The sequence below is a fragment of the Candida dubliniensis genome, chromosome 5 (genome assembly GCF_000026945.1).
Source record: "Candida dubliniensis CD36 chromosome 5, complete sequence".
Classification (NCBI taxonomy): Eukaryota; Fungi; Ascomycota; class Pichiomycetes; order Serinales; family Debaryomycetaceae; genus Candida; species Candida dubliniensis.
The window spans coordinates 29,772-55,914 of NC_012864.1; the positions used below are offsets into that span (position 1 = coordinate 29,772).

The 26,143-nt window shown below is 38.0% G+C and overlaps 11 protein-coding genes across 11 annotated transcripts; 4 read left to right on the forward strand and 7 right to left on the reverse strand. All coding sequences in view use genetic code 12, as the record gives it.

Annotated features, from left to right (window-relative positions):
• Positions 1–268: 268 nt before the first annotated feature.
• CD36_50160 (mitochondrial 54S ribosomal protein YmL38/YmL34) lies at positions 269–667 on the reverse strand (the record flags this gene model as incomplete). Its single annotated transcript, XM_002420277.1, has 1 exon — positions 269–667. One exon carries the CDS (start codon positions 665–667, stop codon positions 269–271), a length of 399 nt encoding a protein of 132 aa, XP_002420322.1.
• A 150-nt stretch (positions 668–817) lies between these two features.
• Positions 818–1,510, reverse strand: CD36_50170 (uncharacterized integral membrane protein, putative; the record flags this gene model as incomplete). Its single annotated transcript, XM_002420278.1, has 1 exon — positions 818–1,510. One exon carries the CDS (start codon positions 1,508–1,510, stop codon positions 818–820), a length of 693 nt encoding a protein of 230 aa, XP_002420323.1.
• A 151-nt stretch (positions 1,511–1,661) lies between these two features.
• Positions 1,662–3,293, reverse strand: CD36_50180 (importin subunit alpha, putative; the record flags this gene model as incomplete). Its single annotated transcript, XM_002420279.1, has 1 exon — positions 1,662–3,293. The coding sequence occupies one exon, from the start codon at positions 3,291–3,293 to the stop codon at positions 1,662–1,664; it is 1,632 nt and encodes a 543-aa protein (XP_002420324.1).
• A 152-nt stretch (positions 3,294–3,445) lies between these two features.
• Positions 3,446–4,168, forward strand: CD36_50190 (conserved hypothetical protein; the record flags this gene model as incomplete). The annotated part of the gene is made up of 1 exon (XM_002420280.1): positions 3,446–4,168. One exon carries the CDS (start codon positions 3,446–3,448, stop codon positions 4,166–4,168), a length of 723 nt encoding a protein of 240 aa, XP_002420325.1.
• Positions 4,169–4,208: 40 nt separating this feature from the next.
• Positions 4,209–5,381, forward strand: CD36_50200 (conserved hypothetical protein; the record flags this gene model as incomplete). The annotated part of the gene is made up of 1 exon (XM_002420281.1): positions 4,209–5,381. One exon carries the CDS (start codon positions 4,209–4,211, stop codon positions 5,379–5,381), a length of 1,173 nt encoding a protein of 390 aa, XP_002420326.1.
• Positions 5,382–5,519: 138 nt separating this feature from the next.
• On the forward strand, positions 5,520–8,837 carry CD36_50210 (histidine acid phosphatase, putative; the record flags this gene model as incomplete). Its single annotated transcript, XM_002420282.1, has 1 exon — positions 5,520–8,837. The coding sequence occupies one exon, from the start codon at positions 5,520–5,522 to the stop codon at positions 8,835–8,837; it is 3,318 nt and encodes a 1,105-aa protein (XP_002420327.1).
• A 54-nt stretch (positions 8,838–8,891) lies between these two features.
• FAS1 (fatty acid synthase subunit beta (ec 2.3.1.86) [includes: 3-hydroxypalmitoyl-[acyl-carrier-protein] dehydratase (ec 4.2.1.61); enoyl-[acyl-carrier-protein] reductase [nadh] (ec 1.3.1.9); [acyl-carrier-protein] acetyltransferase (ec 2.3.1.38); [acyl-carrier-protein] malonyltransferase (ec 2.3.1.39); s-acyl fatty acid synthase thioesterase (ec 3.1.2.14)]) lies at positions 8,892–15,005 on the reverse strand (the record flags this gene model as incomplete). The annotated part of the gene is made up of 1 exon (XM_002420283.1): positions 8,892–15,005. One exon carries the CDS (start codon positions 15,003–15,005, stop codon positions 8,892–8,894), a length of 6,114 nt encoding a protein of 2,037 aa, XP_002420328.1.
• Positions 15,006–16,114: 1,109 nt separating this feature from the next.
• CD36_50230 (bromodomain-containing transcription factor, putative) lies at positions 16,115–18,280 on the reverse strand (the record flags this gene model as incomplete). The annotated part of the gene is made up of 1 exon (XM_002420284.1): positions 16,115–18,280. One exon carries the CDS (start codon positions 18,278–18,280, stop codon positions 16,115–16,117), a length of 2,166 nt encoding a protein of 721 aa, XP_002420329.1.
• A 955-nt stretch (positions 18,281–19,235) lies between these two features.
• CD36_50240 (E3 ubiquitin-protein ligase, putative) lies at positions 19,236–21,281 on the reverse strand (the record flags this gene model as incomplete). The annotated part of the gene is made up of 1 exon (XM_002420285.1): positions 19,236–21,281. One exon carries the CDS (start codon positions 21,279–21,281, stop codon positions 19,236–19,238), a length of 2,046 nt encoding a protein of 681 aa, XP_002420330.1.
• A 768-nt stretch (positions 21,282–22,049) lies between these two features.
• CD36_50250 (alpha-glucosidase II, catalytic subunit, putative) lies at positions 22,050–24,653 on the forward strand (the record flags this gene model as incomplete). Its single annotated transcript, XM_002420286.1, has 1 exon — positions 22,050–24,653. The coding sequence occupies one exon, from the start codon at positions 22,050–22,052 to the stop codon at positions 24,651–24,653; it is 2,604 nt and encodes an 867-aa protein (XP_002420331.1).
• On the reverse strand, positions 24,648–25,508 carry CD36_50260 (DNA replication structure-specific endonuclease subunit, putative; the record flags this gene model as incomplete). Its single annotated transcript, XM_002420287.1, has 1 exon — positions 24,648–25,508. One exon carries the CDS (start codon positions 25,506–25,508, stop codon positions 24,648–24,650), a length of 861 nt encoding a protein of 286 aa, XP_002420332.1.
• Positions 25,509–26,143: the final 635 nt, after the last annotated feature.

The window sequence follows — 26,143 nt, forward strand, 5'->3', positions numbered from 1 at the left end:
TCATTGATTGAAAACAACTGTGCTAGACTTAGCCAATTGCAGCAAGAGTTGTCCCAGGAAGAGGTGTCGTTTCTTGAGGTTAAGGATAAACTCATAAAGCTTCTTCAACAACTAAAGGTATCCTATGGCTCGACTCAACCATATACAACGTACCTACAAGAAATAGCCGACGCCGCTAACGCTCTTAATGTTACAAGCGACTTTAACACACAACTTGCTAATGTATTGAAATCATTTCAATAGACATCTATGTACATGAATATAAACTTTAAAAAGTCTTTGGAGCTAAGGCCACAATCTTGTTGTAGTTTAAGTCCTTCAATTCTTTGGCCACGACCGACGATATTCTCGTGCCTAACGGCTCACCATTCTTATTTATCAACACACAAGCATTATCGTCGAATCTAACAACACTTCCGTCCTTTCTCTTAAGTGGGGCCCTTGTTCTAACAACCACTGCCTGGCAGATATCTCTTCTCTTGACTCTGTTGGTCGATGTTTGTCCCGTCAACTCTTGCTGTAATGGTCTGGCCTGTTTCACAACACACGTTATTCTATCGCCAATCTGTGCACAACTCTTGGGCTTGTGACGCAAAACCTTGATACATTCAACAACCTGAGCACCAGAATTGTCAATCACATTAAGCAAACTTTTAAGGTAAATCATGATGTGCTGGTTGGGTGGTGGCTTCAAGTATTCGGAAAGAAGAAGAAAAAAAAAAAAAATTTTCTTTTATTGGACGAGGATAGAGCTACGTGCAGGAAACACACCAGGCGAGCCCATACATTCTCCCAGTTGCAAAAACACTATACACCCCTAATCTAGCTTTCTATCAATTTCTACATCCACGTTCTCGGTCTTCTTCACAACAAAGTCGTAGATACTTCTCATAAAATGAAACTGTAAAAATGCAACCAAACCCACAGCCACAAACACAAGTGCTCTTAACCCATCATCTTCCATATCCATAAACGCATAAGGATACCTTCCGCCATTTTCAGTATCCACTAAATACTTTAACAAACACCAGTAGCCCGTGGAAAGCGCCGTAATCAACAACAACACCGTATTGCTTTTAATCGTCCACCGTGGCATAAATACTAAATAATCAATAAGCAACGACACTACCGGCATTAAATGCACAGATAAATCAAGCTTCAAAGGGATCTTAAAATTTTCCGGGTCAGGGGTTAGCAAATGCAAGCAAAATAACCGCAACGGCCAGTACACCATTGCCACAATTGTTTCCAACGCCAACCCAATCGGATGAAGAAGATTCTTAAGATCATACAAACTCTCTGATCTGGTTAAATGGGCGAAAAACCCTAACCCAAAAACCCCAAGCGAATATATTAACGACAAGTTTGTAAGAAACTGGTAATGGCCTGCCCCCTTCAAATCATCCGACAACTCAAGCAGGAAAATCCGGGATGCCCCATACACCCCAATCGCAATTGAAACAGCGTTAATTCCCAAAATAACTTGATTTCCAACGACTCTTCTAGACATGGTAGAGAAATTGATGTATATTAAAAAAGAGAGAGAGAAAGAGAGATATGCCGATGATGATGATGAAAAAAAAAAAAGAAACCTATACACTAAAAAAAAAAGAAACAGCAAACCGAAAAAAAAAAGGGGGGGGGCAGGCGGACCTTCTTTTCTAAAATTGAAAGTTTTGTTGTTGTTGGTTGGCATCCATACCAAAACCAAATGAATTGCCATAACTTTCAGGAACAATGTTTTCGTCATCGATTTGACCGTCGTCATCAGAGAAATACTTTTCAATGATACTAAATGCTTTTTGATAAATCTTTTCGTTGGGGTTGTTTTGACACTCAAAAATCTTTTCCATGCCACCAGCTTCTTCAATGAACAAAGCATACTCGTTAACACTAGCGCCTCTAGCCTCTTTGTCCATTTCTCCCATCTTCAAAATGTTCTCTAAGGAATCTAATGTAACCTCGATTATCTTGGAATCAGCAACCGATAATAAATCACACAATGGCTTGATACATCCTTGGCTTACCAAATAACGGATTTGGTCAGGTTTGGTCAACCCACCGGAAGAAGCATTCGAAATTGCCCAGCATGCTTCCTTTTTCGTCTTGTAGTCTCCATGGATCAATAATCTAATCACTTGTGGAATCAAGTTGGCATCAATGACTGCTTGGATTTGATCAGTAGTACCGGCAGTGATATTGGAAATTGTCCAGCATGCCTCTTTCCTGATTGTGTCCTTGGTAGAGTTTAACAATGGCGCTAATGCAGGCAACACCCCGGCATTAATGACAATTTGCGTCTGGTAATCGCTTCCGGTAACAATATTTCCTATGGCTCGCAAAGCCGGAGTTTGCACCAACGTAGAATCATGTCCCAATAATTCAACAAGACGGTGGGGGATTCGAGCATCAATAACGGCTTGGATCGCCTCAGATGTACCATCAGACAAGTACGAGACGGCCCAGCACGCATCGACCAAAGTCTCAGCATCAACAGAATAAATCAACTTCCCCAAAGTTGGGATTGCTTGTGATACAATATTCCAATCTGGCTGTGGCGACTTACCACGGCACAAGTTCGACAACGTCCAGGTTGCAGTCCTAATTAATGACATTTTGGTGCAGTTAAACAATTGCAAGACCGGCTCCATGGCATTGCAGCTTAAAACATAGTCTCTATTGTCAGAAGAATCACCAGCAACATTACCAAGAGCCCAGATGGCTTGCTCTTTGACCTCAAGAGATTGCGAATACAATAACTGGACAAATAATGGCACCGCATTGGCTTCAACAACAACTCGGGTTTGTGCTGAGTCTCCAGAGGCAATATTGGTCAATGCCCACGCTGCTTCCAACTGTAACATATCAGGGTGGTCCTCCTTCATAAACTCAACCAAAGTTGGGATTACTCCACTTTGGATGACCAAATCAATCGGTGGGTTATGTTCACGCGACAAGATTTGACGAAATTTAACTGTAGCTGCGAGTTGGCTATCAAAGTCTGGTGCCTGGATCATCTCAAGCATCTTGGGCAAATCTTGTTTCAATTTGTTGTAGAATTGGTTCTCGTCACTATTGGCGGTGGGATTATACTCTTCTTCATCTTCAGACTCGTTACCTTGATTGGCATAGTTTCTTCTTTTGGCTAACACTTCTTCTCTCTTTTGTTTTCTCAAATCAACTTGATGTGTTTCTCTTCTTCTTCTCAACTCATCGCTCTGGAAACGGCCCTTGTTTTTAAAATTAGTACGGCGATATTCGGGGACAAATCTGTTAGTGGCGTCAGAATCCATGATGGTAATCTAGTTGTTGGTGATCTAAAGTTAAGAGTTGGGTTTAAAATTTTTTTTTTTTTTTTTTTTTTTTTTTCTCTCTCTCTTCAATTTTTTTGTTTCCTAGCAAAAAAGAAAATTTTTACTGTCTCTGTCCTCAATTACCATCACCAATGTTATCTAGAACCATTTACCATCGTTCGTTTTCAATTCTTTCCCGATCAAAAGCTAAAAGAAGCTTTACTCCATCAGACAGTTCAGTCGAATCCGATGAAATATTAAGTGAAAACAACCCTTGGTCGCCTACCTTGGAAGACGATCCAGTTTACGTACAAGAAAGAAACAAATTCCGTAAAACGAAATTACCACAACAGTATAGGTTGGCTTATCTGCCGTTGTATGAAGCACCAGCATCAAAATACGTTTCCATGTTAAAGAGATTGACTTTGAGTGTGGGTGTATTAGGAATTTATGGTGCTAAATTATTCTACGAATCGAGTCAGTTTGATGATTTGTATGCCTACGCAACATTGGCAGCAACATTCACCCCGTTGGCTTTGGTACAGTACAAGACGAAAGACTATGTAACAAGAATATTTAGGCTATACGATAAAACAAAACCCCAAACATTAGAAAACCTTGTCAGTGATGAAAAGTTGATCTTGGAAAAGCTAAATTTTACTGGCGGAAGCACATATAATGAGTTGTTGACTATAACAGACAACAAGGACTTGAAACTACTGCCACCAGCAAAACCATATTTGCCGTATTCTACATGGAGGGACAACACAAGGGACTTTTATGTGATGGATAATATCGGAGGAATAAGAATGGACAGAATATGGGGATTGATTGAAAAGAATAGCCAAGTAAACAATGGAAGGTCCAATTGGTAACAAGTGTATACAATTTTTTTGTAAATAGAACGTTCTGTGTATGCCGCACTGGTTTTTTTGGGCGAGTATTTTTCTTCGACGGTTTTTCCGTTTTCCTATTTTTTTTTTATCCTCTTTCCAACCCCTAATGGAAGCCGTGAAACAACTAAAGAAGACTCCTGCTGCTCCATCTCGTCTACTTGCAACAGGAGATCTCGATGACGAGACTCTACGAAACACCCAACTAAATGCCGAGCTCTACCATACAAGCAACGACTCGGTCGAATTATACCGCCAGGAAAACAATTCTTCTGATTTATTGGGCAGGTTATACTACGACGACTATGACTCCGATTCTATGACATCGCCGTCAATCACCCCTATGCCATTATCACCGATCATATCACCAAGCGAAAGCTCAGACCAGCTCAGTAACAAATCAAGACCTCCGTTTTTGCGTATGAAATCCATGGAAAGAGGCATTTCATTCGACACTTCTCCCCATGGCCACCAAAAGTCGTACACTGTCAAGGCAAAGCACCCTCTTTTCAAGTTTCGTCGTACAAACAAAACATTTTTGGTCGGCTACAACGACGATGTGGAATCTACAAAAGCTATCGAGTGGTTGTTTGACGAAATGATTATTAATGGTGACACCATAGTGGTTCTACAGGTTTTGGACGAAAAACAACATGTGGCCATCGACAAGTCCAAAGTACAAAAAAACTTGGCGAAAATTGAACAAATCAATCATCATTTCAAGAAAGTTTGTATTATCTATGAGGCGGCTATTGGTAAAGCCAAAAGGGCAATCAAGTCAGCAATCGATGAGTACCGCCCGTCAATGATGGCTATTGGAACTCATCACTACGACGGGAAAGAGCATCATCGGTCATTTACAAAATCGTCATTGTCAAAACACATTTTAGAGTGCTCGTTAGTCCCCATAATACTAGTGAAACCAACTTACCGGTATGTCGAGTTTTTGCGAGAAGAAGTCGATGGGCCACAGTACTTTGAGAATTGGATTAAAAATATCGACCATATCGACAACCGAGTGATAAGAAAAAAAGTTCCGTTGATAAGCCCATCGATATCTAGAAACTCATCATACACAAGTTTGGTTAATGAAGATCGAGGTAGAGGCGGCGGTCTTTCTGATCAAGTTCTCAATGAATCCCGTTCAAGGTCGACCTCCAAAAATAGAGTATTTGCTAGATTTTTTAAAAAATAGAATTGTGACGCACGTTTTGACTTCTGTAAATTGCTTTGTTTTTCTCTGAGTTGCGCAACCTAAAAAAAAAAAAAAAAAAATCTCAACAATGTTGCATTCTTCTTTTTTTTTTTTTTTCACTTTTTGACTTCACCAACAATGACATCGAACTCAGAATCTTTGCCTATACCTGTTCCTAAGAAGGAAGATTCTAAACCAACCTCGTTGAATATCCCAAAATCAATTAGTCAACCGTTATCGCCATTGTCCGCACCCATCGATCAATCTAATGGAACCCCCAAACCAATCCCCACCCCCATCACTGAAAAAGCAATGGCATCTATAGCCCCGATGCTAGAAGGGTTTTCCCCAAAAACACACGCTGAGGATTCTGTTTCTAGATTAAACTCGATTTCGTCTTCTGCTGGCCAAGTGAGCGATGATGATTTGGTGCAGCCTATTACTGCAGAAAACTTATCAAACATCAAATCGTACTCCAACTCGTTTGTCGATGGCTCGAGAATCAGTCGTACAGTGTCAAACACATCCAATGCATCGAGGAAATCTTATGCAGACACATTCAAACTACCAAAGATCGGGACAATAGGTGTTTGTGCCATGGACGCCAAGGCGTTATCCAAACCATGCAGACGAATTCTCAATAGACTTATTGAGACCGGGGAGTTTGAAACAGTTATTTTTGGTGACAAGGTTATACTTGACGAAGCTATCGAAAACTGGCCCACTTGTGACTTTTTGATTAGTTTCTTTTCCACTGGGTTCCCATTAGATAAAGCTATTGATTATGTAAACTATAGAAAGCCGTACATGATAAATGACTTGGTGTTTCAAAAGGCACTCTGGGATAGAAGAGTGGTTTTGGCTATTCTTAACCATGCCAATGTTCCGTCACCCGAAAGATTGGAAATCAGCAGAGATGGTGGACCCCATTTGGACTCTCAATTATTAGACAGATTAAAAGAAATTGGAATGTCTGAGGAAAAACTCGAAAAATTGACTAACCAAAGCGAACCCGACTGGGAGATGGTCGACGAAGACACCCTCAGAGTTGGAGACAAAACCCTTAGCAAACCGTTTGTGGAAAAACCTGTTGATGGAGAAGACCATAACGTTTATATTTACTATCCAAGAGCCACTGGCGGCGGCGGTCGAAGATTGTTTCGTAAAATCGGAAACAAGTCATCTGAGTTTGATGCCAACTTGAGCTCGCCACGAACTGACGGTTCATTTATCTATGAGAAATTTATGGATACCGACAACTTTGAAGACGTCAAGGCTTATACTGTTGGACCCAACTTTTGCCATGCAGAAACAAGAAAATCGCCAGTTGTTGATGGTATCGTAAGAAGAAATACCCATGGTAAAGAAATAAGATACGTTACTGAGTTGACTGACGAAGAAAAAACCATGGCAAAAAACGTCAGTAGCGCTTTTAAGCAAACGATTTGTGGGTTTGATTTGCTAAGAGTGAATGGCAAATCATTTGTCATTGACGTCAACGGATTCTCCTTTGTCAAGGACAATAACGATTACTACGATTCGTGTGCATCAATCTTACGTGGCTTATTTATCGATGCAAAGAAATCAAGAGACTTGTTGACAAGAAAAATCCCGAAAATGTTGCAGACCAGTCAGTTTGAACAAAAGGCCCAAAAATGGGTATTCAAAGGAATGGTTACTGTTATTCGTCACGCCGATCGTACCCCCAAACAAAAATTTAAATATTCATTTAGATCACCGGTTTTCATCTCATTGCTTAAGGGCCATAGAGAGGAGGTTATTATTCGTGCGGTGCCTGATTTACAAGTTGTTTTGGAAACAGTTAAAATAGCAGAATCCAAAGGTCTTGAGGATTTGAATAAATTAAAGCAATTGCGTATTGCATTGGAAAAGAAAATGGATTTTCCAGGAACCAAGATCCAGCTCAAACCGACTTTAAACGGCGACAACCCCGAAATTGTTGACAAAGTGCAATTAATTCTAAAATGGGGTGGCGAGCCAACCCATTCTGCTAAACACCAAGCAACCGATGTTGGAGAACAAATGAGACAAAACCTTCAATTGCTTAATCGTGAAGCCCTTGATGATGTTAAAGTATACACATCTTCTGAAAGGAGGGTCATTGCTAGTGCTCAATACTTTAGTGCATCTTTGTTGTCGTTTGATGAACCGTTGGTGGACGATTTCCTTATTGTGAGAAAGGACTTGTTGGATGATTCTAATGCTGCTAAAGACTTGATGGATAAAGTTAAAAAGAAGCTAAAGCCTTTGTTGCGTGAAGGTGCTGAGGCCCCACCACAATTTACATGGCCTCCGAAAATGCCACAACCATTTGAAGTTATTAAAAGGGTGTGTGAGTTGATGAATTTTTACCACCAAATAATGAATTACAACTTTGAAACGAAAAACGTCCAAGAGTTTCAAATAAACTGGTGCTGTGGCGAAGATCCATTTTTGTTTAAAGAAAGATGGGACAAATTGTTTCAGGAGTTTATAAGTGTGGAAAAGACCCATCCTTCAAAGATCTCGGAATTGTACGATACAATGAAATACGACGCATTACACAACCGTCAGTTCCTTCAAAAAGTATTCTCATATGATCCAAACGATAAGGTGCTACTTTCAAGGTTGACAGAGACTTGTGGTAGTACAGTCAACTCTTCAGGTTTGGTTAGCGAGTACCCAATTAACATCTTGGCAATGAACAACTTTAAACTTCCAGAATCGGCATCAACCTCCACCAACAATTCATCTGCCAATCTCAATTCGAGCTCTGCTGCTGGGTCTCTTGGCTGGGTCTTGAGTGGCGCGGCCACCACCATGAAATGTGAATCAAAAGATAAAACTGCTTCTCCACAAACCCCATTCGACCACCCTACATTTGCAAGATTGCGTGAGTTGTACAGATTGTCAAAAGTGCTATTTGATTTTATTTGTCCACAAGAATATGGTATAAAAGACGAAGAGAAATTGGATATTGGATTGTTAACTTCGTTGCCATTGGCCAAGCAAATCCTTTCTGACATTTATGATATGAAGAAAAACGATCAACCTGCACTTGTCAACTATTTCACCAAAGAGTCACATATCTACACTTTGCTAAACATCATTTATGGTTCACAGCTTCCCATGAAGATTGCTAGGAATGCACTTCCAGAATTAGACTACCTATCACAAATAGTTTTTGAATTGTACGAAGCAGAAGACCCATCGAGCCCTACTGGTAAAAAGCATTCTATTAGATTATCATTGTCACCAGGTTGTCACACTCAAGATCCATTAGATGTGCAGTTAGATGATGACCATTACATTGGATGCATTCCAAGAATTAATTTGACAAGACATTTGGATATGGATTTGGTTACTCAAAGATTGAAATCAAGGTTTTCCAGAGTGTCGTTGCCAAAGAAATTTACCCCGGTCAACATCACCGGTCCCTTAAATAGCAATAAATAGAATTTCATACATTATTTATTAAATATCTATACATTTTTTATTTTTTTTTTTTTCTTATTCGTATTGTTCCCAATTGTCTAAAATATTCTTGATCTTTTCCGATTTGGTCAATTCGTATACTGATTGGAAGTATTCTTTAGTCAACTCAAATGGTTTAGCAGTCAAGTTAGGTATGTATTTGCCAATCAAATCTTGAGGCTTGACTGATGATTTTGGAATCTTCTTACACAAGAATCTTTGGAATGGTTTGACTCCTGACATCAAGTATGACGAATGGAATGGAACAGAAATACCCTTCAATGGAATAACAGCAAATCCTCTTTCCAATTCAATAGGTTGTGGTTTGGCCAAAGACTTGGCAGCAACTTCGTCAACAATCTCATACAAGTGTTCCTTAACCTTGTCAATGCTCATCTGTTCTTGTAACTTGACAATATCAATCTTGTTAATCTTCAACACATTCAAAACGTTGGTCAAAGTATCCAATGCTCTCAAGTCACCAGCAGCAACATACTGTTGATTCTCAACATTGTAGTTAACAATCTCCAATAACCATTTGGTCTTGTTAGCAACTTCATCAACAACAAATCTCAATGCACTATCGTCAAATGTAGCGCTAACTCTGCTTGGGTTGACAGCCACCATACCATAGTTGGATCTACCCAATTCATCTCTTGGAACAGCAACTTGCATAGTCATACCTCTGTAAAACACAACATCCACCAAAGACTCAATAGGCATGACATTAGCCAATGACGATAAAGCAGAATACTCACCAAGAGAGTGACCAGCAAACATAATATCAGATGGAATCAACCCCTTGGACTTGATATCTTCATAAGCAGCCTTTTCCATTAAAGTCAAAGCCGGTTGAGTAAATTGAGTGGCTGACAACAAACCAGTTGGAGAAACAAATGTGTAGGAAGTAGTAGTTTCATCAATATCCTTGAAAATCTTTTCTGATTTCAAAGCACCATCTTCACCAATGGTTTCAAACATCATACCAATATAGTTATCTCTGATAGCTCTACCTTTAGCACCGCCAAAATGGATAGTTAATTCATTTGGATTGTTTTGAACAATATCCAAAATAGAGAAACCATAATTGTTGACAAAATGTCTGTCAGCCTTATCCCACACTTCACGAGCAACTTCAGAAGAATTGTACAACTCCATACCCATACCTTGTTCTTGAGAACCTTGACCAGTGAAAACATAAGTTGTAGTTGGTTGTTCAATTTCAGCTTCACCAATCAAAACAGGAAGCTCGGTTTCGACATTTCTCGTTTCAACCTTGATGATCTTACGTCCGTTGATCATACCAACATGTTCCATAGTAGTCTGCAAAGTATCATTTGGTAATACCATACCAACGAAATCACACTTGAATGCTCTAACTCTTGATGCAACATTATTAGCAGCCCATTCTTCAACCAATGCTCTGATCGAAGCAGACGAGTACATCCCATGGGTGATGGTACCTGGTAACTTGGCATAGGCAGCAAAAACTCTTGAAACGTGAATAGGATTGTAATCACCAGAAACAATAGCATAAGGTTCGTTGGTACCAGGAGCTTTCGAAGTCAACTCTTCACCAGAAGACAAAGGAATGGCATTTTCAAAAATAACCGATTCTTCAATGGTCTTACCATTTCTAGACAAGTAGTCGGTAACTGGGTTACCATATGAGGTACCAGCTTCATAATCAACAGAACCAACTTGAATAACTTCTTTGGTAGGTAATTCTAAAAGCACTTGTCCAGTTGTTTTAATTGACGAATAAACGTTAGCAGACTTGAACTTGTAAGTGGATTCACATCTAAAGGTCAAAACATCAAACTCGATATCTTTTTCCAAATGGAACCATTCCTTAGACCTTAACACAGCAAGATCCTTTGGGGACTTGAAGGCAACTTGAACAGGGGTTTCAGTAACTTTTTGGAACGTGTTGCAGTAGTCATTGTATTCACCACGGTACAAGAATTGAGAAGTAACTTCCATAACCGGTTTGTTTTCACGATAAATGGTACCAACAACCTCAACCAATTTCCCACTTGGTTGGTTCAAAACTGCTTTGATTTCAGCCTTGGTAGAAACAACATCGCCTTTCTTTAACGGAGCAGCACCTGGAATCATCTTGTAACCGTTGGATAAATGAACCAACTTCAACAAGTCACCATCAACACTCTTGGGGAAAATAGCCTTAATGATAGCCTTCCATCCAATAACAATAGCAAAATCCATTGGTGCTAAAGTAGCCTTACCAGGCCTGTCAACAAATGCATCACACTTGTTACCAATTGCATGAGTGAATTCACTAATAGTCTTGCTTGAAATGGTAATTTCATCTCCCAAAATAGCTTTTTCAACATTAATATCGTTAGAGTATGGAACAGAAGATCCAAACCACAACTTCCAGTAAAATTCTTTGATTCTCTCGTTTCTATCTTCCATGATTTCCAAAATTGGTGCAAACCCATCGGCTGGGTTGTACTTGTACAAAAATGGTAATGCCACAGGGTTAGAATCGGCAGTTCTATGTTCAATTAAAGACAATTGGATGGTGTTTGGCTTGATCAACTCAATTTCAACAACTGGCAACAAGTCACCTTTAATGTTTTCAAAAGCAGTCAACTTCTTGGTTTCCTTGTCAATGGTAACCTTGGAATGTTTAACAGGAGTCAAGATATTATGCAATGGGTTAGAAACGTGTTTAGACCCTTGAACAATTCTGTCAGTGGAAATAAATGCTTGTAACCAGTTCAACTCGGTTCCAGCCAATAAATCTAACCATTCTTGTTTACCTGGGAGCTGCGAGTCAATCTCATAAACAACTTCTTTGCCTTTAGCGACATTAACACAACCACTGGATGCACTTGCGGCTTTCTTTCCACCAAAATATTCAACAACAGGAATCTTGGATTCGTCTCCAGAGTATTCTTCTTTGATTAATCTGGCAATGTGACCTTCGTGTATTGAGTTCAAAATATCACCAATTGGTTCATCTACCTTGGTAGTAAATTGCGAAGCAACAGGACCATGCAAAATACAGGTTCTTTGAACATCTTCATCAACAACACTTTCCAAATCTTCAGATTGCCAAAGTGAATCTTTTTTGAAAAAGAACTCAAATCTTTCATCCAACACCGGAACAAATGGGACTGGTTTCTGTGCTGGTCTGGCAGCCAACATCAAAAAGTGATCACAATCTTCTTCAGAAATCAATTGTTTACCTGCTTGAGGGAATTTTGCAAAGAAATCAACAGTAAACTGTTCTGGTTCGTTCAATTGGTTAAAGTTCTGCAACAATGAAACTGTACCGGTACTGCTGGTAAATCTTTCTTCAACTCTTCTTAAAAAGTCACCATACAAGTTTCTCAACGAAACATCAATCCATCTGTGAGACTTCTTAACATACATCAATTCAACCAATCTATTGGCAACTTCCTTGTAAGTCATTTCCTGCAAGTCACAAACACCATTGGCGTTTATACCAAACCATGGCTTTTGGAAATCATTGTTCAACTTTTTAATGATATGATCTCTCTTCTTGTTCAAGGCCTCTAACAACTTATTCTTTGGCAAGTTGAAAATAGTATCGTCCAATTCCTTCCAGAACATAACACCTCTAGTGGCAATCTTATGAATAGGTTCTCCCATTTCCGATCTAACAGTGATGATACCACCAGTTGGTTTCTTATAGGTTTGTTCCCATTGTTGGTCTGGAACACCTTTACATTCAACAATCAATTTCTTAGCTGCCAACGAAGTGTGAGATTCCTTCGATGTCATCACCCTTGAACCAAACAAAACACCATCAAAAGGCATTGGAGGATAGTTGAATTTTTCAGACCAGTAACCACTCAAGTATGGATAAGTGTCTTCGTCTGAACCAAAACCTGAACCAGCAACTAAAATAATGTTTGAACATCTTCTGATCTTGGAGTACATCTGAATAATTGGTTGATGGAAATCTTCAAATGAATGGTGACCACCACCTCTTCCACCAGTCCATTGCATAACAATTGGGAATGTTGGGTGGGCCTTGGCAATAGCAATAACTTGACTAATGGCATCAACTGAACCTGGTTTCAAGCCCAAATGCGTCAATCCCAAGTCTTCAATATATTCAGTGGCAACTTCAATAGATGGAACACCAGCACCAATAGTCAATGATTGAATTGGATAACCTTTTTCTCTTAAATCTTTGATCAATGGAATACCCCATTGCAACATAAATGGGTTAACATAGATCAAGTTGATCCCTAAACCATAACCTGGCTTGATTCTAGAAACAATTTCGTCAATTGCCTTGGTCATCATAACTGGAGAGAAATAACCACCACCGGCTAATTCAATATGGTAGCCAGCATTTAAAGCAGCACTAACAATATCGGTGTTGACAGTAGTTGGAGTCATACCAGCAACCATTAAAGGAGCTCTACCTAACAATTGCGAAAACTTGGTCTTCACGTAAATCTTGCCTTCTGAGTTTTTAACCAAAGTTGGTCTCAACTCTTTCAACCAATCTGGTGCCCATTTAATGGCTTTGTCAGCAGAAGTTTGGAAAATTTCATGTTTAAAACCATACTCATCATCAATAGGATTGGAGTCAAGAGTGCCAGCAAGAATAATTCTCGCACCAGTACCCTCCTTATTTCTGTGAGTCAAAACACCCAATCCAGAAACACCACCTGGGCCAAAATCTAAAATATGAGTAGCCTTGTGGTTGGTGGCCTCTTCCCAATGAACTGGCAATTCAGTAATCAACTTGACAACACGATCAATAATTGGTTCCTTGATTCCTTGAAAGTCCGAACCGTCAAAAGTGTCGTACACTGGGATTTTTAATCCTTCAAAAACCAACCCATGTTCCTTGACATCATCCAAAATCAACTCAGTGGCGTCAGCTAATAAATGGGAATGGAATGGAGCAAATATTGGTAAGAATCTGTTGGAGCATTTCAACTTACGTTCACTGAATGGGACACGTGATTGGTCTAAGCCCATTGGTGCCTTTTGGTTTCTTAAATTCAAGTTGAACCCATAAAGAGATTCTGGTGGACCCGAAAGAACCAAGTTTCTAGCACCGTTTATCAAACTGATGGCAATGTGTTTTTCCTTAGGCAAATGTGAGTTGGTTTGTTCAATAAATTTTTCAACTTGTTTGATGGACAAATCTCTAACCGACAACATTGGAGATGGTCTACCTTCTCCGTTATCCAATGAGTCCTGCAACATAGTAGGTGGCAATGAAGTTCTTGGGTAGGTGCTCAAACATCTAGAACCAATGAAAAGCAACAATGACACGGCTGTCAATGAATTCTTTAAAAATGAATCCCAGGAATCGGATGCAGCAATAGTGACAGCGGTAACTAAACCTTGTGAATGACCAGTAGACCATCTCAAGGAATTTCTAAATTCGCCTGGCGTCAAACCAAGAACTTTGCAAGTAATAGTGTAATGACACAATTGGATAACACAAATCACTGGACAACTCACTGGAACCGATAACAAATAATCCTGGTCAGGGGTAGTTTCAGGATGTTTCAACCACGACAAGATGTTCAAACCTTGAGTATAGATTTTGTCAAATGATGGGTGCAATTGGTTCAATTTTTCAGCAATGCACACAAGGAGATCTTCAATTAAACCTTGGTATAAGGTGTACAATTCACGCAATTCTTCAAAGTAGTCGTCTGTATTACCTTGACCACCAAATATAGCAGCTAACTTGGCATCATGTTTGCAGTGGTACAATAAGTTGGATTCTACTTTGTTGATAGACTTGACAGCTTTGTAGTAATTCTTGACAATATTTTCCTTGACTTTAGCAATGGTGGTTGGGTATGTTTCGTCGTCTAACAATTTAACGGCAAAGGAATGAATATTGTCATTGTTGTTGTCCAAAAAGCGCGATTCGAAATCTTTCAATGATAATTCGACAATTTGTGGGAATTGGGCATTACTAATGAACCCAATAAATTTACCATACAATTCAGCAGGACTGGATGGTTCGTCATCACCAGCAAAACCTTCAGTTGGCTCGGGTAATGTCTTTATAAATTCATCTTTTAATTGTGAATAGTTAAAAAATAAGTCATTTGGTACCAATAAAGTATGTTCAATTGAACCGTGATTTAATTGAAAAGGTCTATGAGTCGACATTGTGTATTATGAAAATAGGATAAATTATGGGGGGGTGGTGTGAAAGATTGTACCTCAGATCTTAAATAATCTATAAAGGGAAAAGCCAAAGTAGAAAACAGAAATTGAAATTGAAATCAAAGAAAAGAAACAACTAAAGAGAAAAAAAAATTTTCAAACAAAGGGATATATTGGTTTTATATATATCATTTTCTAATTTGCAGAATACTGGCAGAGCCTTTGTTGATGGTGCGTGTTTAATTTTTCAAAAAAAAAAATTGTTGGCATGATGTTTAATGTTGGGAGCACAAAAACTTGCGAGTCTCATTTCCAATATTGTAAACCAAACTTTCTCGTTCTAACCCATACTGTGTGAAAAGGAGTCCAGATGTAATATATTATTTTTTGGGCTACTCCGTGCTGTGCCAAGAGTAATCAATCCCACAATACTAACACCAACTACACAATAACCAAGGGTTCAAAAACAATGTGTATGGTAATTTTTTTTTTTTTTGGTATTATTTGATTTTTTGCAACTAAGTGTAATTATTTCTCGTATAAACACCTTTTAACCTTTTAAGTTGATTCTTGATCGGTGGTTTTCCTTTTTTTTTTTTTTTTTGTTGGAATCTTCGGAGTTCAAAAGTTGTAAAAAAAAATTCTGGTTAGGTTAATTATAGGAAATCTCCTATATGCAGGTTAGTCCCAACAGTTTTTTAAATGTTGGCAATTTCAATTTGTTACTATTTTTATTGGATGTATTGCCACGACCGTGTGTATTGGGTTTACCACGCCCCCTAAAACCAGGGTTTGGTCTACAGCTGTTCAACAAGTTGTTGTAATGCTATTGGTAAGCAAAGATGTACCTAATACTGGTGTTTAAGATTTCTCTCCGCACAATCAACTAACATTCGTTACAGGATCTCGTTTCAGTTGATACACGCGTATTTTTTTTTGGTGATATTTTGCAACAAAACTTAGTCAAAATTAATTTGTTAACCCAATAAAATATGTACATAAAAAAATATCAAGTATATATAATACAAAATATATATAAAAAATAATACATTCAAAACTTAAAAAAAAAAGGGAAAGAAATTTGGGAGTTTCATAAACATTATTTTGTTTCATTATTCTTCTTCTGAACTTTCTGACGATGCCTCATCTTCAGAAGACTCTTCTTGGTTCACAACATTCATAAATCCATTACCAGACCCTTGTTGACCATTTACCCCTTCATCAAACAACGCAAGCTGGCTTCTCAAATGTGCTAGCTCATCCAAATTGTTATTTGCAATAGGCTTCTTCTTCTTGCCAGCAGAATTTTTCAATGCTTTGTCACCAAACAAAAAGTCGTACAACTTTAATACTGTACGATCCTCCAATTGGTCCATGTCTAATTCTACTTCGTCATCGTTACTGATTTGAACGTCATCCTGAATTATCTTGATCAATGCATTTAATTTCTTGTCTGACAAATTAGGAACCATTTCTGAAACTTGCTTTTTCATCTCATAAGTAACCACTGGCTGAGGTGGAGTCAATTTTGGTGGTTCTGGTGGTGCTTGTACTTGATGATGATGATGACTGTCCTTTGCATGTTTTGCCTTAGAGGCTCTTCGCTTACCCTTTTGTTGTTTCTTCTTCTTTCTGGCAGCTTGTTGCTCTCTCAATCTCTTCAAATGCTCTTTTTTCAATTCGTCCAATTCTTTTCTCATTCTGATAATCTGGTTCTCCATAACTTGGATTGCAGGGATTTCTGAAAGCATGGCTTCGCTAATTTCAACATTGTCTTCCTCTTCACTACTATAATCCCGGTCACTAACATCTGAATTCTGTGGAGTTGGTTCAGGAACCGGTTTGCTTGCCCATTTCTTGTCAAACACAGCCTCCAATCGGTGTCCCATCATATTAACATCAGTGCCTTCAGGGTTGAAAAGGTAACAGTTTTTAAACACCAATCTCACATCTTTCTCAAAATCATCGGCATTTTCATACTCGTTGTTTGCTAACTTGGACTGAATAGTTCCTAAATCCATTGGATGCTTCACTATTTCATTGTAGTTAGGTATATTCAAAGCGACTGTATCTACGGGTGCCAAAAACGGAAAGTTATAATTGTAATGCTTTTTAGACATAAGCTCTTTTATTGTCTGATTACAGAACCTTAATTCTGCTGCAACTTTTTTGTTCTTTGGCTTGGTCTCGTATGGCAATTCTTTTGATTTAGGTGGATGGATAGTTCTCTTTGGTCTGGCAGCAGCTACTGAATCTCGGTGTTGATGATGATGCAGGGATGAAGATTCTGTAGTGGCTTTTCTCTTGTTTGTATTGGGTGAAGTAGCAGCAGAGGCAGCTTCAGCAGCGTTAGTTCCTACTGGCAATTCTTTCGGTGGCACCTTGACCATAAGCTTTTCAAATTGTGCTTGAATATTCATCGCCATTTTCGATATACCAGCTGCTTCTCCATTGAATTTCTTACAATTCTTCACCATAAGGTTAAAGTCATCAACAACTTGTGAAACATTCTCGTATGCCTTCAAGTTGATCTTACGCTCAATAGTAGACAAATCCATTGGTCTGGGAATATAATTGTAGTAGAATGGGACATTCAATTTGACAGTGTCGACTGGATGCAAAAATGGAACTGCTTCTCTATTTCTCTTCACAGCCTTGATGGTATTTAACACAAACTTGGCTTGGTGTGGTGGTAGTGGATGTTCTGGTAAATTGTTCATATCTGGTTCTTGAGGTGGTTTCGGTGCAGGTTCTGTAAAGACTGGTGGCTTTGGTGGATCAATTTCTTTAATATCTGGTTCCTCACTTTCGTGAGGGTTTTCCTGTGGTACGTCTTGAGGCGTCTCTTGTGGTGCATCTTGGGGTTTCTCTTGTGGTGCATCTTCTTGAGGTTTCTCTTGCGGTGCTTCCTCTTGAGGTTTTTCTTGTGCTGCGTCTTCAGAAATACCATTATTTGTAGCAATTTCCTGATCTTCATTTATTGGCGATCCACTTTCAAGGGCAGTTTGACCAACATTAGATTCTTCTTCCACCTTTTGTTTCTTACTCTCTGGCTCAGTGTTGCTATCTATCTCATCGTCTAATTGTCTCTTCTCAGGAGTAGGAGATGGATTAGGAGGTGAAAGCGGTTCTTGGTGTGAACTTTGTTGATTACTATCGCTATCTTGAGAGAAAACATTATTGCCAATAGTTTTGTCATCAGCATTCATCTTGTTAACAAAACTTTCAGTAGATGGAGTTTGTACAGGAGTGTTAGTTTCGGGAAATGTTTCAGACATTACTGATAATACTTGTAGTTTAATATTTTCTTGAAGAGCAAAGATTGTGGATGTAAATGTAATAAACTTGGATTAAGATTGTTCTCTGTCCCTTGTGAATTGGATTAAAAAAAAAAAAAATTAAAACCTGGGAACAAAAAGAAAAAGAATAGAATGATAACCAAACCCCAGTTTTATGAAAAGGGAATTTTCTAAATTATTAATTATAGAATATAAAAGGAAGGCAAAAAAAAAAAAAGGGGAAAGAAAAAAAAATTGTACAAACAGAAAATCCGAAAAAATCAAAAAATAGAGAAAAAAAAAGTGCGAAATTTTCAACTGTATTTATAGTTTGTTAAAAAATGGTTCATCAATCGAGAAGAGAGAGGAACTGTTCAACTCCTGGGTTGTGGTACACGACTCGCCACTTTATATTATTGATAGCATTCTTAACAAGAGAGAGAGAAAAAAAAAATCCCTTACAATCTTTATATTTTTTTTTTTTATCTTTTTCGCCTTTCATCAACCAGCCTTCGTCAGTTTCATTATATTCACTAAATATTTGAAATGTGATTTATTTATTTATTTGTTTATTTTTTTTTTTTTTACTTTTAGACTATTCCCATTATCACCTGTATTTATTTAAGTCTATTTATTTTGAGTTTCGATCAACAAAAGTGTGTACATCCCTTTATTAGTCAGAAACAGTGGCATCTAGAAAGAACCTTTTTTTTTTTTGGCGTATGACTCAAAATGCTTTTTGAACATCTCACACGCACAGAAATTGGGTTGTAATAGCAAAATAGGGAAAATGCCAGCACATCAATTTCATTTTGTCACGTGAGCACACTTCTACAACAACGTCTCAAGAAAAAATTTGATATTTATACAAGTAATACATAATCTATTAGAAAAAGAAAGAATCCCCAAGGGAAAGGTACTTCCCCAGATATACAACACCATATTTGATTGCATTTTACAAGTGAATTGATAACAAGTCGTTAGCAGAAAATCCTCGATTGCAACTGGGACACCTTCTCAATCTGGCAGCCAACCTTTCCTGTGTACATTTGGAACAAAATACATGACCACAAACTGTGATTGCTGTGTCCTTCCAATTCTTTGAACATACTGAACACTTGGCTATTGATCTTAAAGCCTCTAGCTGCTGCTCATCTTCTTGTAAAAGTGAATTGGTATTGTTTGTTTTGTATTTCTGTAAGATGTTCTCGGTGCTTTGCAATTGCTTCTGAAGCTTGACCAATTCAAGATCTCGTTTCTTATTTGAGTCCTGCAAATCAGTATTCTCTTTCAAAGTAGATTCCAACTTGTTGTTTACTCTTTCGACTTCTTGTTGTAACGCACCCTGGGCAATAGTCAAAGTCTTCAATTCATCATGTAACTTCGAGTTTTCTGCTAGTGAGTTTTCCTTGATAATCCTAAAATCAACCAACTGATTGCTTAAAAGATCAATTTTATTCAAATATTTCTTTTCCAAATCATTGAGGTTTTTAATTAAATCTTGTGATTTAGCAATTTGAATCTTCAACAACTTGTTTTCATTCGTTAATGAATCCTTCACTCTCATGGCAGAAAAATATTTTTGGTCGGCTTTATTCTTCTCAATGGTTAGTTTTTTTGTCAAGTTTTCTTGATCAATCGAGCTAGTCAACTTTTTCAATGTGATTTCTCTTGTTTGTTTGAAAGCCAACTCGACTTCTTTAATTTCGTTATTCAATTGGCCAATCTTGTGAATCAATTCTTGTTGAGATAAATCTTCAAGTTTAGCATCACCAGGTGTGCCAACAATGGCTTCTAATCTCTCCTCTGTCAATAGCTCAACCCTATTGGAAAGAACATTGTTTAGCTCCACTAAAGACTCGTTTGTCTTCTGATCTTGCAATTGACTGGTTAAAATGTTGTTTTTAGACAACAACTCGTCACGAGTGGTTCTGATTCTCACCAAATTGTTTTCGCTTTCATGTAGCTGCAGTTTCAATTTTTCGTTTTCTTCGATTATTTCACCTTCGATGACAGACTTTAAATCGTTTTGTTGTCTTTCCAAATCATTTAAGCGTGATACATTACTTGAGTTAAGTTTGGTGAGTTTACCAATTTGTTCTTGCAATGATTGATTGTTTTTGACAATTTTTTTGTAGTAGATATTGTCTTCCAAATCCGACTCTTCCAAATTGTGTAGCTTATTGTCCAAATTCAATGACTTTTGAATTAAAGATTGGTTCTCTTTAGTAAGTTCTTCCACTTGTTGCACAAGAAGTTGGTTAGCTGTTTTCAATTTATCCAATTCACATTTAAGATGATCTAGTTCTTCAGAATCCACTTGGGCATTCTTGTCATTTTCCTTGTGATGTCCGTTTGGTTGTGGGTTCTCTTCTTTGGTGTTTGATTTCTCATCCTCCTCGGTTTTGATGTGTCTTTGTGAATCCAACCTCCTTAACGTCTTTGACTGAGCTCTCTCATACTCTTTGTTCAACTCAATTATTTTGGACTCTAATTCGTCGATTTTTGCACAAAGTGAACGCTTTTCTTCTAGAATCTGTTCGTTTTGGCGAGAAAGAAGAGCCAACTCTCCACACACCTTCTCGTACTTGTCGGAATCAAATGTCACTTTACTCGAAATTAAGTTCGATAACTTCTTTCGAATTAATTCAAGTCGTTCATCATCGTTTTTTGTAATAGCTAATAATAAATCGCTCGTTTCTTCACTGTTTAGTTCATCAAAAAGAGCAAGTATCTGCTCGTACCATCCAGTCAATACACAAACAATATGCTTCAGAGCATCTGATTCTCGTTGTAATCTTATTAACTCCAGACGCATAGACATCATCTGTTGCTTGTATTGTATCATCTGTCTCCAAATAGCTTCCTTTTGGAAATAGACTACGTCTGCCTGAGTCAATGGTCCTGACTCACTCAACTCCTGCATTGGTTTCAGCCTTTTGGCACGCGGTGAAGCTGAAGAATCTGAAGTAGACCTTTTCTTTTCGTTATCAACACCCATAATCTGTGTTACTAAATGGAAATAAACAATCAAAAATAAGAATAATCTTCAAATACCAAGAAAAAGTATTCTATCTTCCTAGCAAGGATTATTCCGACAAACTGGTTGATCAAAAGGCGTTTTTGATAAAATTTTGATAGCAAAAAGATTTGTTATACAAAGTATTCAGTATAAGGAAGAAAATTTTTTTTGTATTTTTTTTTTTTAAGTTCGATTTTTTTTTTCTTTCCTTAGGTTGGGAGACAAAAATTTGTCTAATTTGAATGAAGCACACGACATCAGCCTACCAGCCATGTCTGTGACAATGATGATAATAACTGTCAATGTGAAATATAAACCATAAGCTTCATCGATTGCAAACCTTTTTGTCAAACCATAGCGTGTAAGCAACAGTAAGAATGTGTATGTGGATCTATGTTTGTGTTTTACTTTTATCCACTCGCCAAAGACAATTAAAAACTGTTGCCGGTACCACATCGAGGTTAGCATCATCATGCACCTGTTGCCTGAATTAGTAAGCCCTGTTACTGCTTCTATGGGAACCCTTGTACAGCATGAACATACCAAGCAAAACTGAAAGAGCTAATCTGGAACAATGCTTCATTGCGCCGAGTATTAACTTTAGAAACATAATCCATCGACTCGTCTTTTTTTTTTTTTTTTTTTTGTCACAACTCCCCCTTTAGAGATACTGTCAGTCCGCGACAAACAAAATCTTAGTTGTAGTAGAAACTTGTGTTCCAGTTTGCTATACCTACCCAGGTCAATATGAAATTATTCCTATGTATAATTTTTATAATTGCATCAGCTAATGCTGTGAAAGAGTACTTGTTTAAATCATGCAGCCAATCTGGGTTTTGCCATAGGAATAGACACTATGCCACAGAAGTTTCCAACAGTAAAAACTTTCAATCTCCTTATTCTATAGACTCGATTCAAGTTGACAATGATACAATCACTGGTATCGTGTTTAAACACTTGCCACAGTTAGAACATCCAATCCAGCTTCCATTTGAAATTAGTATAATTGAAGATAATTTTCGATTCAAATTGACGGAAAAACAGAATATAGTCACCAAAAACGTCAACCCAGTAAGATACAACGAAACAGAGAAATTGGCATTTAAACAAGGTGTCAAGAAAAGTAAGGGTTTTGATGTCTCATTGAGAGATAATGAAGCCAGCATTATCTATGGTGAGCATGAAGTTTTGATACAGTATCATCCAATTGTGTTTGTTTTCAAGTACGCTGGTAAAGAGCAATTGAGAATTAACGATAAACAGTTCCTAAACATCGAGCACCGAAGATTAAAAGACGAAAATGAAACTAACATGTTACCTCAAGAGTCTGATTTCAACATGTTTTCAGACTCGTTTCAAGATTCAAAGTTTGACAGTTTGCCGTTGGGACCCGAATCCATTGGTCTTGATTTTACCTTGAGGGGATTTTCAAATTTGTACGGTATTCCAGAACACGCAGACTCCTTATTATTAAAAGATACCACTTCTGGTGAACCTTATAGATTGTACAATGTTGATATTTTTGAGTATGAACCCAATTCGAGATTGCCCATGTATGGCTCTATTCCGTTAGTTGTTGCAGCAAAACCCGATGTTTCAATTGGTATTTTTTGGTTAAACAGTGCCGACACATATGTTGATATTCACAAGAGTAAGAGCTCCACTGTTCATTGGATGTCAGAAAACGGAATTTTGGATTTCATTGTGATTATTGAAAAGAGTCCTGCTATGGTCAATCAGCAGTACGGAAAAGTGACGGGGAACACCCAATTACCTCCATTATTCTCTTTGGGGTACCATCAATGTAGATGGAACTACAACGACGAAAAAGACGTCTTGGAGGTGCACGCAAAGTTTGACGAGTATGAAATTCCGTATGACACCATTTGGTTAGATATAGAATACACTGACGAAAAGAAATATTTCACTTGGCATAAAGAGAACTTTGCTACACCCGAAAAAATGCTTCGGGAATTGGATCGAACAGGAAGAAATTTAGTGGCAATCATCGACCCCCATATTAAAACTGGATACGAAGTCAGCGATGAGATTATCAAAAAGGGATTGACAATGAAAGACTCCAACAACGAAACATACTATGGACACTGCTGGCCCGGAGAGTCTGTTTGGATTGACACCTTGAATCCAAACTCTCAAAACTTTTGGGACAAGAAGCACAAAGAGTTTATGACTCCAGCGCCCAACCTTCACTTGTGGAATGATATGAATGAGCCGTCGGTATTCAATGGCCCAGAGACTAGTGCACCAAAAGATAATTTGCATTTTGGGCAATGGGAACACCGTTCTGTACATAATGTGTTTGGTTTATCGTATCATGAAGCAACATTCGATTCACTTCTCAACAGATCACCTGAAAGACGGCCGTTTATTTTGACAAGATCCTACTTTGCTGGCTCACAAAGAACCGCGGCCATGTGGACAGGTGATAATATGTCGAAATGGGAGTATCTAAAGATATCAATTCCCATGGTTTTAACTTCAAATGTTGTTGGCATGCCATTTGCAGGTGCTGACGTTGGCGGGTTTTTCGGAAACCCATCGAACGAGTTGTTGACTCGTTGGTACCAAACTGGTATTTGGTACCCATTTTTCAGAGCCCATGCACACATTGATTCAAGAAGAAGAGAGCCATGGTTGGCAGGTGAGCCATACACACAGTACATTAGAGATGCAATTAGATTAAGGTACGCATTGTTGCCATTGTTCTATACTAGTTTCTACGAAGCATCAAAGACTGGAACACCAGTTTTAAAACCGGTATTTTATGAAAGCACACATAAATCAGATAGTTATGCAATTGATGATGAATTTTTCATTGGGGATTCAGGACTATTGGTGAAGCCAGTAACAGATGAAGGTGCAAAAGATATTGAATTTTATTTGCCAGATGATAAAGTTTATTATGATTTTACAAACGGAATTTTACAAGGAGTTTATAAGGGTGGTAAAAAACCTGTTCAGCTTAGTGATATACCGATGCTTTTGAAGGGCGGATCCATTATCCCCATGAAAAATCGCTACAGAAGATCCTCAAAATTGATGAAATCCGACCCTTACACCTTGATAATTGCTTTGGACAAAAAAGGGTCTGCTTCTGGTACACTTTACGTTGATGACGGTGAAACTTTCGCTCAGGGAACAGAAGTTGCCTTTACTGTTAACAATAATATCATTAGTGCCAAGAAGATTGGACCAACTGCATCGATCCCAATTGAAAAAATAATCGTGGCATCGGAGGGGAAAACTACTACGTTGAAGAATCCTAAACTAGACATCTACCTGGACTGGAGTCTCCGCTTTAGTTTTGGAATCGACCACGACGAACTATAATTGTGTAATTGCTAAATGAAGGGAATCTTGAACCACATAATGACGTAGTCTTGTAGATACTTTTATAATGTCTGACCAATCTAGTTTCTGGCCACATGTAGTGCAAGTGACAGACTTTGGGACCATAGCAGGACCTCGTTGTCTTGCTATACAACTTAAATGAAAGGCATGGTCACCACAAATACCAATTAATGGATAATTTCCTTTTGCTAGGTAATTTGATAATTCTTCTCGAGATGAAATGTTTGGGGTACTGTCTTTGAAATAGTCGATGGATGCCTTGCATACCATACAATCCAACTGCTTACCAAGCAATATATTCTTTGCATCTTCAATATCAATTTCTTGTATGGAATTACAGAATTCGTCAAATTTAAAGAGGGTACAGGGAACATTGCATTCGATCTTGTGTTTATTCTCCACCCACATTCGATAGACTTCCTCATCGAATATTGCAATTTTCAATGACATCTTGTCAAATGATGTTGTTAATAGTCGTATGTTGGCAAGCTTCAGATGCATTGAAGATTGGCGTGAACTACTCGTTATTCTAGCGTCATTGTTAATATGTCTAGTTTGGTAAGCATGTTGTAGGGAATGTTCAAACTGCAAAGCTGCTATACGTGATGGGAAACCGTGAACTAAAACTACCATGGTCCAGGGTCTAGATCCGTCTTTCTTGGTACGGTATGCACCACCAACTTTCAAATCACCATTGTGTTGTCGTAGTCTCCGCTTTGGGTCAGGGGTCGATCCAATGTACGTTCTCCTAGGTTTTGGAATGGATTTCAATATATAGACTCCATAAAATGATGGTACCAAATGTAATGCTGGCTTGTCGTTTGTTTGTGACATTGTTTCAAGTAAAAATCTTTGACGAGTGGCCAAACTATTTTTTATTCTCCTATATTTTTTCTTGTTGGAGGGGGATTGTCTCCTCTCGTTTCAGATTTTCAACGGGAAAGACATCAAGTAAGGGGCACAAAAAAAAAAAATTTTTTAGACAAACCATGTTACATTGCATATAAATAAATTAGATGTTACAAAACAACAAAAATAGGTACGAAAATGATTAGTATTTGGTTGATTAGAGAGATATACGTAGCTTGGTCTGTGTAGATTTCTTTGCTTGGAGACAAAAAATGATGTGCTTGCTAGTCCCCTGGAATATTCTTTTTAATGTAGGACCAATATTGCTTATGAATAGAACTTGGAAACAAGATAAACCAAAAGTAAGATTCGAGGCGGAAGGAAAACTTGAAACTGAGAGTAATCTATTAAACCCAATGCAGAATAGCTTAATGGCAACAATTTACACCTAATGTTCCTTAATATCCGTGTAATTCTGTCTCTATTTAGTGGTGATCGTTTTAGAATACGGTAGTGTATATGTTACAAAAAAGAAGAAGATTCTGTTGGATTGTAGCTCCATGGCTTTACATCTCTTGTATATCGGTTTGGGTGTAGAAAATATAAATGTGGTTTATTTT